Raw genomic sequence first — 16,234 nt, forward strand, 5'->3', positions numbered from 1 at the left:
CTGTGCTCCATCTCCCACAACCACCGTAGTTCTTACAAGATGGTTTGGCTACTGCTATTTTTTATCTGCTAGTTATCACTTTTTAACTTCCTTCCTTACTTTATTAAGTACAGTCTCTCTGTCAAATCCAGCTTAGAGCAGTGAAGTTCTGGATCATAAAAAAAAGTATATCTATCATATATATAGATATATAAAGATAGTGTTAACACAAGTTTTAAAACCAGCAACTTTAAAAGGTACAAGTCCTTAGCAATGTGTGTCTGCTAGTAGACATCAATCTAGTCTACTCTTCTCCTCTTAATCTTCAGTGAATCATAGTTTTGTGCTCACCAATATAAAAATGTCTTCCTGAATGTCCCACAATCTCAAGACATTGTGTGCTGTGCATTAATTCCAGCAGAATGATCTATGAGGTTAGAAATAGACTTGAGTGTTCTCTTCTCCATAACCTTGCTTTGTTTTGTTTCCCTCTTCTGACTAAACAGCAATGAGTCCTTATAGTCTGGACATCTTCGAGAGCCACTTATACTGGGTATCAAAGGAGAAGGGAGAAGTATGGAAGAAAGATAAATTTGGGAAAGAAGAGAATGAGAGACTGCTGGTAGTGAATCCTTGGCTCACTCAAGTTCGAATATTTCATCAGCATAGATATAATCTGTCAGGTAATCACCAACTTTGGAATAGAATGTCCTTTATTATTGTTCCAAATTAATGACTATATTATTTGAATGTGATAACATATTAATAGACTAATCTCTTGGTGCATGAAAGGAGTATGTGTATCAGTGTGTATGTATTTTGATCAGAGAAAGGTAATATTAGAGGTCACATGAAGTCATGCATTTCAGCAACAGATAAAAAGCAAAAAAAAAGAAAAATAAGTTTTCGCTATTGTTTTACGGCTTTATGCCTGTAGGTCACAGAATTCAGGAGATAGTCAGATTCCCGTACAGTATTAGTTGAGCTAATTTGTCTCAAGAGTGGATTTCATGGAACTCAGGTGGTCTATCCACTCCAACTTTTGAAATTCCAAGTTTTGGGTAGTCAGGCTATCCTTAGGCACATAATCTTAGTTTAACATGTCAGTCATATTCACTGCAACCTCTTTTCCAACTCCCTCATTTCCTTAGTTCTGGGTTCTGTTTCATCAGATTCCCAGCTCTAAGTCATCCTAAATCATTATGTGGACTAAGACAAAAAGAGACGAGACATACTTGAAGTGAAAAAAAAAAGAAATAGACAATAGATGTCACTAATCCTACTTGTCAGATTCTCTCTTTATTGTTTACCCAGCTATTTGCTACCTTAATATTGTATAAAACTATGGAATAAGGTTTTGTTCTCCTCTCACAAATTAGAAATCTGAGAATAGGGAAGTTTTAGGTATGCAAGTCTACTCAAAATCATACAACTGGTGGATGAGTTTTGAACTCAGAAATGACTTTTTTAATTTAGTTCTGTTTACCCTACAACTGGAATCCTTCTCTTCTGATTCAGTTGTCATCATGCCTCATTCCAGGTAGAATTCTTTGGCTTTATGGCCTTTGACAGGCCACCACCCTCCCCATGCCTGTGTATTTATCAAAGTAGAAGGCTTCTAACATTCACTGATTTTTCAGAGACTGTAATTTAGCCTTGGAAAGTTGGAACTCAGAGCTGAGACCCCTTAGGACATTTCACTGGCAGCAAATCCTTTTTCTAGGGTCTAACGTTGTGTTGTTGGCAGCCCTTGTTCTCCAGAACACTCTAGACCCCACTGACAGAACAGGTCTTGTGTTCTAAAAGCTCCTACATTTTGCCTGCTTGACAGTTCTTAAGGCAGGATGTGAGAGCACAGTACACTGCATGAGTTTTCTCTGAATTACATAGAGAAGGCCACATAATAATTAGGCCAAGGAGATTCTTCAGAAGGCCTGAAGAAACATCGTAACCAGGTGATGTGCTTGGGCTCAGTGGAAAAGATTGATTGTGATGTAGGCCAGCACCCAGTTCAGCTGTACCAGAGTAACATGTACTCTAGAGCAGGAATTCTCAGTTTTGCATGTACCAGAATCTTCTGGAAAACATGTTGAACAGTGTCTGGATCCCACCTGAAAGGCTGCAAATTCAGAATCCCTGAGGTCATCTAAATAATTTGTATTTCTAACAAATTTCCCTGCTTTCAGGGAACACATTTTGGGAGCCATTACTTCAGATTTTTGCTACATAAAATGTGGGACATTTTCTATATTGGTGTCATTTGGGAGGTGGCCAGACGTGCAGACTTTTACATCCCACCCCAGCCCTTTTGAGCAAGAACCTAAATGTAGTTTTATTGTATTCTCCAAATGATTTCTATCAGATACAAGTGGGAAATTTTCTACTCTAAAGAACTGTTTGCATGGTAATGAGACAGACTTTGAAGTTTTTGGCATTTGATAGCTAGCATTTGTCTCTGATTCCATTTTCAGTGGCGGAGAATCAGGATCACAGCGTGTTAGCTTGAGAATGAATTCCTAGCACATGCTAGGATTTCAGGAGGAACATTTAATGGTAATTCTTGGGCTCCATCCCAGGCCAATTTATATCTGAATTTCTAGAACTAGAATGAATATTTTAGAATAACTTCTAGCCAGTTCTGATAATCCTATCTCTAAAGTAAGGTTTTGTTTTGCTTTTTTTTTTTTTTTTTTTTTTGGTCAAACTTAAACCTGGCAGAAAGATCTCCTTGAAGAATAAATGTGCTTTTGACGGACCATACATTATGATTTATCCAAATATGAGGAATAACAAACCTTGATATCATAAAGGAACTTTATTGTTTCTTTTTGAATTAGCTTAACTGCTTAGATTAGATTTTGAAGTGCTACAGTGTACCAGGCAGATAGCTGCCTCTCCAACCTATTAGGGCAACAGAAGAGATAACTAGTGCCAATTGAAAAAATATGGGAGTGGTACAAAAATTGCATGGAAGCAACAGGGAGGGATTTTGTCACTCGGAGGGGGAAATGGTGCAGATAAATGAAGGTAAGTACATGTGGCCTGTGGTTTGAAGGTATTAGGGTGCTGCCTAGACCCTGCTGTCATCTGGCAAAGCCCCAACTCAGTTGATTGATGGGTGTGGCCTTGGCTGGAGTATTAGTTCCCTCCACAGAACCTAAACATTGTCATCATTGTTTTCTAGTGTCCAACCCCTGTAAAAATGTCTGCAGTCACCTCTGTCTTCTGAGACCTGGAGGGTATAGCTGTGCCTGTCCTCAAGGATCCACCTTTACAACAGGGAGTATCACTGAGTGTGATGCAGGTAGGGGCATCCTCTGGTCAGCATGGCGGCCTGGGAGAGTTCCTCTTCCTTCTTTACTAGCTTCCATACCAATGCCTTGCCTTCGTCAGGAACCTGAATAACCTGTGTGTGCTGGGTCTGTGACAGAATAGAGCAGGCCTGGCTATTAGAAAGGGTTCAGGATTTAGGGAATATAAACCCAGTGAAATGGGATTTGAGGGACCAATGATTCAGTGATTTCTAAAATTTTGTTGTTGTTAAGGTAGACTGAGACAGATCCAGTGCCTTCAAATCTACTCTGTGCTGTTTTGTAAAGATAGTTTGAGGAGCGAGTCTTCTTTAAGATCTCTTCCTCCTTTTCCCACACGACACGGGGCTTCTATTGCCCCTCAATCCATTCAGCCTTAACTGGAACCCCTCAAGGTGGGGAACCAGGTACTTGAGTTGGGGATGGGACTACCGAGTAAAGGGGGTAGTCCTGGAGGGAGCTCACTATTTTTTTCTCCAGATGCTCATTTCTAATTTTTGAAAACTGAAAAAAAAAAGGGGGGGTGGTCAGGGGATCTATTTTAACTGGTATCTAACATTGACTGGAAGTTAGACTAAGGAAGCAGAGATCTAATTCTCACCTTAAATGCTAAAACATGTCTAGAAAGTTGTCCTTCCAATTTTAACTGCTAACAAACAGAGGCTTAATCATCCTTTGCCACCAGGGGGAGTAAACAGTTAAACAAGGTTGCACTATCTTCCCAACCAAGCTGCAAAATTAGGGTATTAAAGAATTAATTTAAAAAGAAAAAAAATGCTTTCCTTCGCTTCTTTTTTCCTATTTCCCCATCACCCCAGTGCTACTGGAGAAACTTCAAGTTAGCCATATTTTGCACTGTTATTAACAAAATCATGTCAAGTGTTTGAAGTTTTTTATGCTGCAGATGGAATATTGTGATATATATACATACATATATATATTCTGCTATTGTAGGAGGGGTTTGTCTATCTCATCTATTACCTGCATCACTTACATTTTTCCATTTGAATGGTATTGAGAGCATCATTTAAAGGAACCTTACCCCAAACAAGCACATTATGGACAGTAGTCATTTCATAGGAAATCATAATTTGTTACATAAATACATAGCTTCATTTGATAAGTATTTATTGAGCACCAGCTATGTGTTAGACACTATTCTAAGTGATAGAGAAAACATGAGTGAACAAAAGACAATAATCTTTCTTATTGAATTTATTTTCTAATAGGGCAAGAAATAAAGATCCCATTAAGTATATACTATCAGTAAAAGTTAAGGGACGCCTAGGGCAGATTATTAAGGCTGAGGGTAAGGTGCCATTTTTAGAGACAGAATTTAGAGACGCCTTCACTGATACTGTAAACCTTGAAAAGGTTCAAATACATTATCTGAGCCAAGTGGGTAAACTCAAGTAAGCTCAAGTGATCACCTATCAGGCATCAGGTATAAGACATGAGAGCACTAATGATGATGACCTCTTAGGCACATTTAACAAGTAACTGGAGTCTGAGCTGGGCCAGAAGTCCAGGGCAAGGAGGCCAGGTGGTTAAGTGCTCACATTACAGTGTGTACAGACCTGGGCTCAGCCCCCTCGTCCCCACCTGCAGGGAGAAAGCTTCCTGAGTGGTGAAGCAGAGCTGCAGGTGTTTTTCTGACTCCCTCTTAATTTCTCTGTCTCTGTCCAATAATAAATAAATTAAATTAAAAATTAAAAAGAATGATAAAATAAAGAAGTCCAGTTTGGGAGGACGTTTGAAATGTGGTGCTCTCTAGCTAGTTGATTATTGAGCGTCACTGTATCTACGTCTGTTGATCTCTGACGCTTTGGAGCCTGTAGTTGAGGCTTCAAGGTATGATTTCAGTTGGTTTCTCTGAGGAGAATTCTGAAAATTTCAAATGAGAATGTGAGTGTCCCAAGAAGTTATTTTAGCACAGATTTCTTTTATTGATTAATATACATGCTACAGTGCATTTTTTCCACTGTTGGGAGGGGCGATGGGATAGATGCCCTAAGTTGTTCTATCCACTTGATGTTTGTTATTCTCCAATACCTTGTCACTGGTAAGGAAGCTCCATGATTTAAGAGGATAATAAGAGATTGATGGGGAGCCTACATGACACCCTTATCCCCACCCCTCCCATGTCACCCTTCCTCACTCCAGGCCTGAAGCTGGTTTGCATGGTTTTGGGTGCTTTGTGCTTTGCTGAGTATGGCTGACTAACACATGCATGGCTTTCCCTTTCTGCAGCCATCGAAAGTGCTATCAGCATGTCCCCCCCATGCAGGTGTATGCACGGAGGAAATTGCTATTTTGATGAGAATGATCTCCCCAAATGCAAGTAAGTCTGAATGTTGAGGTCTGAGCAGTAGGCCTTGTTTCCTTTGGGAGAATCTGAGACCTTACAGTAGCATGAAATTAAGCATAGGGACTTGGTTTGTTCACTAATTTTCACATCATCTTAACCTTTTGTTGTTGTTGGGGGTGGTGGTGTGGGTCCACAGAGAAGTAAGGCTGTGATTCTTAGACTAAGATGTGCGTAAGATCAAATGTCTACCTCACACTCACAGGGTTTCTGTATTTCTAGCAAACTTCCCAGAAATGCCACAGAATTGTGGGTCACACTTGAGGAACAGAGATAGAAAAATACCAGATTATATTTTACTAATGATGGTCAACTGTGGTTGTTTTGTTTGTTTTGTGGGAAGTGCTGTGAGGCCCTCATGGTAAACTGAGAGTCTGGGCAAAAGCTTGAGGAAGAAGATTACTAAGAATGGAGGTCTTTAAAAAAACACTATAAAAGCATATCAAAGGGGAAAAGACAGCCAGCCGTGGTGTGTTTTTTTTTTTCTCCCCCAGAAGAATTTTGCAGCTTAGAGGAAATACCAAATCAATTTATTTGAAAAGGCTGACTGTAGGTGCCTCAGTTACTCTGCTGAGACTGAATTTCCAAAGTCAGATGACTGTTCTTTCTCCTCATTATCTCCTGACAGAATAAACAAACAAAAAGCATGTTTGATAATATTATCTATCCACTATGTAAGTTCCTCAGTCAGACTTCTCCCTGAATATATATGTATATACAATTACAACGGCTTGTGAGTGATTCTCCTTCTCTTTCAGGTGTCCTATTGGCTACACAGGAGAGTATTGTGAAATAGGGCTTTCACAAGGCATTCCTCCAGGAACAAGTAAGCATAAAGATTAAAAATGACCTAGACATGCATCACTGTGGCCATATCACATTTCTAAGTTGCTCAAAGCCAGTCTTGGTTTTTGTCTCCAGCTTATGCTATCATTTCAGTTGGTTCTTTTCCTTCTTTGTGCATTGATATGTCTGTTTCTCCTTGTATTTGTTTATTTATTTATTCATTCATTTATTTATTTATTGACAGCTATGGCTGTGCTGTTGACACTCCTCCTGATCATCATTATTGTAGTCTTGGCAGCATTTGGATTTTTCCACTATAGAAAAACTGGGTCCCTTTTGCCTTCTCTGCCCAAACTGCCAAGGTCAGTTTCATATTGATTGAATATTGAATATTGATTATAGAACTCAGTGTGATGTGAGCATGTGAATAACTTACAATGTGAATAGGGATCACTTGGGGTGATTTTTATGCATATTGTAAGTTATTTTTAAAACATTAGATTATTTTTTTTTCAGAGCCAAGCAAACAGTTTATGCTTCAGAGACAAAAAGCAGTAAGGGGATTCAGCAGCTAGGGTCACTTGCAAGTGTAAAGACCCCAATTCAATCCCTAGTGCCATGTGTTAGCAAGTGATGCTCTGATTTTCCTCTATGATATGAAATAACTAAGTAGGTCTAAAAAATGCAAAATGTATTGAGGATTTAAGGAAGTTACATTAAACCCACTGTCTTTCATGTATGTCTGAATTCTGTGTGACAAACCATATTTTATATTCTAAGTAGTTGTGCTTACTTATGGGCATTCAGGTAAAATTAGAGTCTGCTTTGCACTGGTGTGTGTGTGTGTGTGTGTGTGTGTGTGTGTGTGTGTGTGTTCACTCTCTCGCTTGCTTTATTCTTTCTGGGGCCAAACTGACCCTCTCATATGTCCAGTGTTAAGGACTGTGCTTTAACCCTTCCAGGTGGCTGTGAGAACTTACCACCATATTTGCTTTGTAAATTTAGAGTGGGGATTGAGCGTTAGTAATATAAAATAGAATTGAAACTTAGTAATACTGACACAAGGGTACTATTAAAAATGTTTTTAAAAATCCAAAAAACCAAGATGACATTTTAATTATTTCCTTTCAGCTTAAGTAGTCTTACTAAATCCCCTGAAAATGGAAACGGGGTGACCTTCAGATCAGGGGATGATGTCAACATGGATATTGGAATTTCTGGCTTTGGGCCTGAATCAGTTATTGACACCTCCATTGTGTTGGTGAGTAAGGATGTCATTTTCATTGTTAGAATACTTTTTATTTATTTATTTGGAACTTCAGCTTACACTTTTATTCTCTTGTATGTAAACACAGAAACGTTCATTATTTTAGTTTTTGGAAGTTACCAACTATCATCACTTTGAAAATAAACATTCTCCTAAAAAGTTGAATATGGCAGTGAAAATAAAATTAAATGCTAGTCATAGATAAGGATATGCTGGTGCTAGCAAAATCCTGTTATTAAAAGACTCTCCACAGGACTAAGAGCTGGCGCACCCAGTTGCACACATATGTTACAATTCACAAGTACCTGGGTGTGAGCCCCCAGTCCGCACCTGAAGGAGGGAAAGCTTTGTGAGTGGTGAATCAAGGCTGCATGTGTCTCTCTGTCTCTTTCCTTTATTTAATTTATTGATATATTAATGATCAACCAGACCATAGGGTAAGAGAGGTACAATTCCACAAAATTCCCAATACTTTTTATTTTTCATTAAAAACATAACATAATTATCTCCAAGAAGAATGACATACCATATACTTCTCAAATAAAGTCTTCAATTTACAAAGTTAGGAAACATTGGGCCTGCTTCAGAAATGTGTCTAAAGGTCTTAGTAATAAAATTGAAATTTACCCCTGTTCTGAGTATCAGTATTCATTTGGAATTATATGTGGTCTTAAATTTAATTTAAAAAATTAAGTATTTGTTTGCTTCTTAGGAAAAGAGGTGGGGCAAAGAGCAGGATGTTATTATTATTTTTAAATTGTATTTATTATTTGATAAGACAGAGAAATTGAGATGGGGAAGGAGAAATAGGGAGAGAGAAAGGGAGGGTTCTGTAGCATTGTTTCACATCTAATGATGCTTCCTCCCTGCAGGTGGGAACTGAGGTTTGAACCAGGTCCTTTTACATGGTAACATGTGCACTCAGCAGATGTCCAACTGCCTGGACAAAGCAGGATATTATTTTATTATTTTTAAAGGTTTTATTTATTGATTAATGAGGACAGGAGAGAGAGGAAGAATCAAGACATCACTCTGGTACATGTGCTTCCAGGGATTGAACTTGGGACCTCATGCTTGGGAATCCAGTGCTTTATCCACTGTGCCACCTCCCAGACGACAGAAGAATATTATTTTTATTTGCTGACATTTTGTATGTGTAAAAGAGAGAATGGGAGAAATATATTTTTTTCCTAGGGTTTGGTTCAAACTGCAACTCTGCCTATTTAGAGTAATAGTCAGGTGGGTGGAGGAGAGAATAGACTCTCCAGCCTGAGACTCTGAGGTCCCAGGTTTAATCCCCTGCATGACCAGACCTGAGCAGTGCTCTGGTAAAATAAATAAATAAATAAATAAATAAATAAATAAATAAATAAATAAATGGCAGACGTTTGAACTTTCTGACCCCCTACTGTATCCACAGATAAGATGGGGTTTTTTTTTTTTACCCCCCTCTAAGGGCCAAATGGATACATTATGAGGGGTCTACTGTAATCCCTGCATCAGTATCACAGAATCATTTTTAGTATTCTCTCTCTCTGCCCCAAGTCTTCCCTTTTAGTCACTGCCTGTAAGGACAAGATAATGTTTTTTTCATGCTTTTTCACTACCGATAATGTTCTCTGTTGTGGAAACCCAGTCCTCAAGAGAGTCAGTCATCTGTATAGAAGTCAAAGAAGACACAGCTAGAGGAGGTGTATTTCTAGTCGAGCTGATGAAGCAGTGTATTTACCATAGTTGCTCTCCGTAGTGCTTATTATAATGGAGGTTTTATGCCTCTTTTGGATTTTATTCTATGTTTACTGGTTCTTTTTGGGTACATTTGGCATAACACCTAGCAGATCTCTGAGTGTGAGGAAGGTATCTTCCTCTGTGTGGGAACCAGGCGGGTATGATATGATCTTTTTTCCCCTCACCAGAGTGATCACTTTGCCATGGAAATGGGGAAGCAGCCTATAATATTTGAGAACCCAATGTATGCATCCAGGGATAGTACTGTCACGGTGACTCAGCCAACCCAGGTGAGAAAGCAGTCTTTTCTTTCAGCTGCTTCTCTTGAAGCCCTCCTAACCCTCCCTCTAAAAGGAAGGAAGTGTTGTGGCTAGTTCTCCAACTTTCCTGTCCACGGTGACAGGACTAACTTGAGGACATAAAATCTGAAAACAGTCGGAATCTTCTTTTTGCTGCATCGTTGTTGAAGTTTGGCAGCCGTGTTGGAGACCAAGAGCCTTTCATCCTGAGTGGTCAGAGGAAGAGATAAGATATGAGTCTATTGAGGCTCTGGAAATAGTGCCTGATATATATATATGAAATGAATGAATGACTATTAGGTCATTGTGTAGAGATTTGGGGGTCTTGGTATATTCTTTTTGCACTTGATAATCACAAGGGTGTGATTGAAAGTATGTTTGTTTTTTCTTATACTTTTCTGAAGAGTACAAAGATCTCCAAAGTTGACAGGCAGAGAGCTGAGTTTTCTTTGGTGCAATACCATATTACTCATTCATCTCTGAGAGGAGGGATATAGGAGTATGGATTAAGGAAGGGAAGAATGTTTCATTATGATTTCACTGCTCTAGGACACTTCCCCCATTCAGATAGATAGAGAAATAGAAAAGGTAGAGGGAGAGAGAAAGTGTCTTGAGTATAAATTCAACTGTAACTTATTTTTAAAAAAAATCTAGTTGTGTTGAATTCTCTGACTTTGCCACTGTCATTTTGATGATTCAAAGTAATTTTCTGTTTACCAATAAGTTTCAGAATAACTTATACTGATTTTTGAGGATTTGGTTGCCAATATACAGTCAGTGTATCTTTTATCCAAAAGGAGGTACAGTGAATACATTGCTCCTGTATTGCTCAGTGAGGAAAGTACTAGTGAAGTGCCTCGCAGGCTTAAGACATGAGAGATGGTACCAATGTGTTGATAAGAAACTCTACAGGAAATACATTTATTACCAAATTCATTTAAAATTGACTGGTTACTTTCAATATATTCAAAGATAACACCATCTGAGAATGTGGATAACAAGAACTATGGTATTCCCATAAACCCTTCTGAGTTGACTCCGGACGAAAAGCCAACTTCTCCAAGTGCAGATGAAACTCAGGTAACATAAAGCTGTCTACTAAAATGATCTGGGTTTGGAAAGAACTGTGAAACTACTGAGTTTATTAATCCTAGGAAAACTAGGTAGACCCTGGGAAGCACCCAGCCTAAAGGTTAGTGTAGGCCATTAATAAAGATCCTTTTTTTTAAAAAGGATTTTTCTTTTTTTTTAATATTTATTTCCTTTTGTTGCCCTTGTTGTTGTATTGTTGTAGTTATTATTGATGTCATCATTGTTGGATAGGACAGAGAGAAATGGAGAGGGCGGGGGGAAGACAGAGAGGAGAAGAGAAAGGTAGACACCTGCAGACCTGCTTCACCACCTGTGAAGCGACTCCCCTGCAGGTGGGGAGATGGGGGCTTGAACTGGGATCCTTACACCGGTCCTTGCGCTTCACGCCATGTGTGCTTGACCCGCTGCGCTACCGCCCGACTCCCAATAAAGATCCTTTTTAAAGACCATGAATTTGAGCTTGGTGATCGCTCGTATGTTAAACCCGAGGTTTCCAGTTTGATCCCTGATACCACAGAAAGCCAGAGATAGTCAGTGCTCTAGTTTGAAAGAAGACCATTAATTTATTTTTCACCAATTAAAGCTACATTCTAACACTGAGATAGGAATGGCATTCTTTGTGACATGATAAATTTCACTGTGGAAAAACTAAGAAGGGGGTCAACAGATTTCTTGACTCAACCTCTTCAAGCCTCTATCACCTCAAGGGAAAACTTCACTAGTGGTGAGGCCATGATGCAGATGTTTCTCTTCCCACCCCACCCCCCCATACTCCTCTTTCTTAATGATTTCTCTTTGTCTTGAGCCAATAAATAAGTAGAAACGCATATAAAATTCTTTCTTACGGTCTACATCTCCATTTCTGTTTCCAGTACTACTGCTCTTATCTATGTTGACCACTAGGTGCCACTAATTCATACCTTCCAACTGTCTGACCAACCATACTGCCAAGCATATAGTATTTTGATACTGAAAATTAAAAGGTTAAAAACAACAACAAAACACTACTGGTGGAACTTTAAATTTGGTATTAATGATTTAGTATTGATTTACAAAATTATAAAATAGCAGGGGGGAAAGTCCACACCTTTACTACTACCAGAGTTCTGTGTCCGCATTCCCTCCCCCTGGAGACTGTATTGCTTATTACTTCTTTAACTACCTATCTCTATCTGTATTTGCTTATTTTTTCTATAGACCTGTCTTCTCTTCTTTTCTAAGTCACACCTACTTCTTCTGAGTGTCTCCCCTTTACACACACACACACACACACACACACACACGGAGAGATGCATTGTCATAGAAAGGAACTTTCAACTCCATAGTTTTCAGAGAATTGCCTATTTTTCTTTAAATTATTAACAAGTGAATTTTGAAAACAAATTTTACACAGATACAAAATATGCTACATAATTTGCTCCCAAAGGCAATGCCAGTTTGATTTGATATTTTCTCAATGTTTTTCTTTTTCTTTTTTTTTAAATTTTTAGTCTTTATTTATTTATTGGATAGAGACAGTCAGAAATTGAGCAGAAGGGAGAGAAGAGAGGGAAAGAGACAGAAAGACACCTGCAGCCCTGCTTCACCACTCCCAAAACTTTCCCCCTGCAGGTGGGGACTGGGGGCTTGAAACTAGGTCCTTGAGCATTACAACCTGTGCACTCAACCAGGTGCGCCACCACCCGGTCCTAACATTGTTTTTCTTATTATCCCATTAAGTCTAGTGAGCTTGTGGGGGCTGATTCAACCTTTGACTTGAACAATAATCATCAAACCCCTCCAATTTTCACAGGACAAGAGATTCCCCCATAAGAACCTGGGCTGCCTTAACTCCCTGTCTGTTGCCTTTCTCCTGCCAGGCTTCCAGCCAGAGCTATAGTCAGCACACCATCACAGGCAACTTTTCAGGAAGACAGAGGTCAACCACCTACCACAGTCAAAGGCCATATTGGAGGCTCTGAGTCATATAGTCACTGCCTACACTTCTACCTCCAATTTATGATCTTGCTGTAACTCAGTTTCCTTCTCTGTAAAATAGTGAGAAGAGTACCTCCCTCATAGAGGTGTTGGAAAGATTAAATCAGAAGCTTACAAAACTCTTGGGATAGCGCCTGACTCATAATGAACACTCAGTGCTTATCTCTATTGTTATGGTGCTCCAGGAGGAAGGGAGAAAAGAGATGCTTGAGAAATAAGAGATACTTGAGAAATGAGAGTTACAGTTGGGTCTCTTCATCTAGGTCTTAGGCAACTCTCTTGAATGTTTCTGTCAAAGCTTTTAGACATGATGAGCACAGATTTTTGTAAACTACCCATTTCAAATCAAGGAAATGTTTAGAAAGTTTTGGGTGAACAGAGCTCAGAGTTGTGTTATTGTTCCATCTGAACAGTTTACCTCATATGCCAAGTCCTATGGTCTTAGGTCCCAAATTGCTTTTACCTTCAATGAGAATAAATCTCTCCTCTCCTCTCCTCTCCTCTCCTCTCCTCTCCTCTCCTCTCCTCTCCTCTCCTCTCCTCTCCTCTCCTCTCCTCTCCTCTCCTCTCCTCTCCTCTCCTTCTCTGTTCTCATAGTCATCTTCTCCTCCTCTTCCTTCATCATCATCATCATCATCACCACCACCACCACCACCACACCACCACCACCATAACTATTCAACTCTGATTTATGGTGGACTTGAACCTGGGCTTCAGAACCTCAGGCATGAAAGCCTTTTTGCATAACCATTGTGCTATTTCCCAGAGAAGAAATTTTCAGACTTGGACTGAGGGGGCAGGGGACCTACCAAAAAAAATTATTTACTGAAGGTTTTCTGTCTTGTTCATTTCGTGTAGGCCACAAAATGGAACATCTTCAAACGAAAACCAAAGCTAACCACCAATTTTGAAAATCCAACTTATGCAGAGGTAATTTTTAATACCTTTTCTTAGCACAAACCATTTTAGAAATAACTCATTTGACTAACTTGAATGAAAACTCAGATTATTTTGAGCAAACTGGTAAATGATCCATCTTCACATTGGAGGAGTAACTGATTTCTTTTTTGTTGTGACCTTAGATGGGAAATGACCCAAGGGACAGTGCTGCAGAAGGCCCACAATCACCTCTTCCTGATTCAGCTAAAATCTCTCCAAAAAGAGACCCAACCCCATCCTATTCTGCAACAGAAGACACTTTCAAAGACACAGCGAACCTTGTTAGGGAAGACTCTGATGTATAGCCACCCTCACTATTTAGGGACTAACTGAAAAAATCTACTTTTTGCACATATATTTTTTACAAACAGATGAAAGAAAGTTAACATTCATACATTATAAAAATATTTTCCCCAGTTTATTTGTGGTTGCAAATGTCTGTGGAAACTATGTCTTCATTTTTTCTTCTATTCTTTGTTTCTTATGCCGTCCCATATTTTTACAATATGTACTATATGTATATCTTTGCACTGGAGCTTTCTGAAGGCAGTGCTATCAATATCTTGTACATTTGTAAATTTTGGAACAATTATCACATCACTGAATTTGCTATGTAGCTGCTTGATGTGTTGGGCAATCATCACAGTGAAAGATCCAATTAAAGAGAGAAAGTGACTTGAGGCCTGAGGTCATATCTAAGCAAGAGGCACGACTCACATTCCTTGTGGAATTAATCAGGGGAGAAATTCAGCCCCATTCTAAGCCCATTTTCACATACCAACACTTACTTAAGGCTGAATTTCACATATAATTTAATGAGCAAGTGTATTGATAAAGGGCAATGTGTGTTATGTAGACATCTGGATTTAGCAGATGTCTCAGATAATGTAGAATGTAGAAGAGGAGGAGGGGGGAGGAGGAGGAAGAAGAAGAGGAAGAAGGAGGAGGAAGAGGAGGAGGAGAAGGAGACAAAAACAAGAACAAGAAGAAAGCAATTCCCACTCAGCCTTCTGCCTTTGCCTTGCCTTTTCCAACTGGAATGTTCTATTGCATAGTGTTATCTTACTAGTTGCCAAGCCAAACATACTTGCATGTAATGCTGTGAGAGTATTTTCAGAAAGTGCAAATCGTCTGTGGAAAGTTTGTGTCGACTTGAATGAACTCTTTTACCTGATGGGACATAAGACAATGTATGTCCTTCCTAGCGGGGCACCTCAGGCAGTCACCTGCCGCTAGGAACCGAAGCTCAGTAGCTGAATTCCTAGAGCCAAATCTGTGTTCTCATGAAGGTGCAAAACAAAAACTTTAAGCAAAGTTTCAACTGGGTTTTTTGTTTCTCTGTGTGAAAATACCATTGTAATGACTGTTTATCTCCTAAATTGAGCATTAATAGAAAGGGAAACCATTCTTATTGAGCCTTTTAATTTACTTTGACTAAATATATTTGTATCCGAATGTACTGTCAAGCCTATCTTTTCTCTTATATAGTTGATATAGTCTCCACAACTGGAACCATGGCAGGAATATACAACTTGATACTAAGTAGCATTCTTGACTGTGCAGTCATTGCACATTTTACAAACAATGAATGGATGGGTGGATGAGTGGATGGATGGAAGGATGGATGGATAGATGTATAATATACTACTGATTATTTTATTCCTGTTATCAAAAATATTTTTGTTTGTATTTTGAGGACTTATTTTAATTACTTTGAAATGTACTTTGATTAGAAAAACAAATTGAAATGATGCTGCTGAAAAATTTCTAATAAATGTGTATTTTATCAGACTTCTGTGCTTCTCAAAATTGTTGATCATGACTTACTTGTATTTTGCTGTGCTAAGTAAGAGCTTGGTACATTGAAAACTGAGTAACCTAGGAATGGGGGAGGAAGGGAGGAATTTACAAGGCATTCTGCAGGACAGGACTGACAACTTATCTCCCTAGACGTGTGGTTTTGTTGAGTCCCAACAGAATGCTGGGTGGCTCATGCCCTTAACTGCTTGCCCTTCCTTCCTTCCTTCCTTCCTTCCTTCCTTCCTTCCTTCCTTCCTTCCTTCCTTCCTTCCTTCCTTCCTTCTTCCTGCTGAGGATTGAGTCCAGGACCTTATACGTGAGAAGTATGCATAGTTGACCACTGAGTTACATTTGACCCTTAGTTATCATTACAAGACAATGTCAGCCTCTCTGTGTCTGCTATATTAACCCTCAGCATAGCACCAGTACCCCATTTTGGACCTGATTGTGTACTAGAGCTTAGATTAAGTACCTACACCTAAGTGATCATGGAGCTGTGGTACTGAGATAAAAAGCAAAAACACAAAAACCAGCAAGGATGGTCACAGATTGAGAGGGTTCTGTTCAGTATTGATATTCAGGTGCATTTGCTCTGGGGTAAAAATATGAAGACATTTTCCAAGGTAGCCTAAGAAAATCCCTGTGTGCATCTCTGGCTGTTGGCTTCGCCTTGACCTCTCCCTTCGCCCAC

General features: G+C 39.2%; 1 protein-coding gene across 1 annotated transcript in view; it reads left to right on the forward strand.

Annotated features, from left to right (window-relative positions):
- Window positions 1-15,534, forward strand: part of LRP2 (LDL receptor related protein 2) — a 201,822-nt gene extending 186,288 nt beyond the window's left edge. The window contains exons 70-79 of the mRNA XM_060177750.1: window positions 486-662; window positions 3,164-3,283; window positions 5,541-5,631; window positions 6,414-6,481; window positions 6,686-6,803; window positions 7,573-7,702; window positions 9,625-9,726; window positions 10,708-10,815; window positions 13,663-13,734; window positions 13,887-15,534. Coding sequence (XP_060033733.1) covers window positions 486-662; window positions 3,164-3,283; window positions 5,541-5,631; window positions 6,414-6,481; window positions 6,686-6,803; window positions 7,573-7,702; window positions 9,625-9,726; window positions 10,708-10,815; window positions 13,663-13,734; window positions 13,887-14,048 — 1,148 coding nt within the window. The 3' untranslated portion in view covers window positions 14,049-15,534. The remainder of the gene's footprint in view (window positions 1-485; window positions 663-3,163; window positions 3,284-5,540; window positions 5,632-6,413; window positions 6,482-6,685; window positions 6,804-7,572; window positions 7,703-9,624; window positions 9,727-10,707; window positions 10,816-13,662; window positions 13,735-13,886) is intronic.
- Window positions 15,535-16,234: the final 700 nt, after the last annotated feature.

This window comes from Erinaceus europaeus, chromosome 18 (genome assembly GCF_950295315.1).
Source record: "Erinaceus europaeus chromosome 18, mEriEur2.1, whole genome shotgun sequence".
Taxonomy (NCBI): domain Eukaryota; kingdom Metazoa; phylum Chordata; class Mammalia; order Eulipotyphla; family Erinaceidae; genus Erinaceus; species Erinaceus europaeus.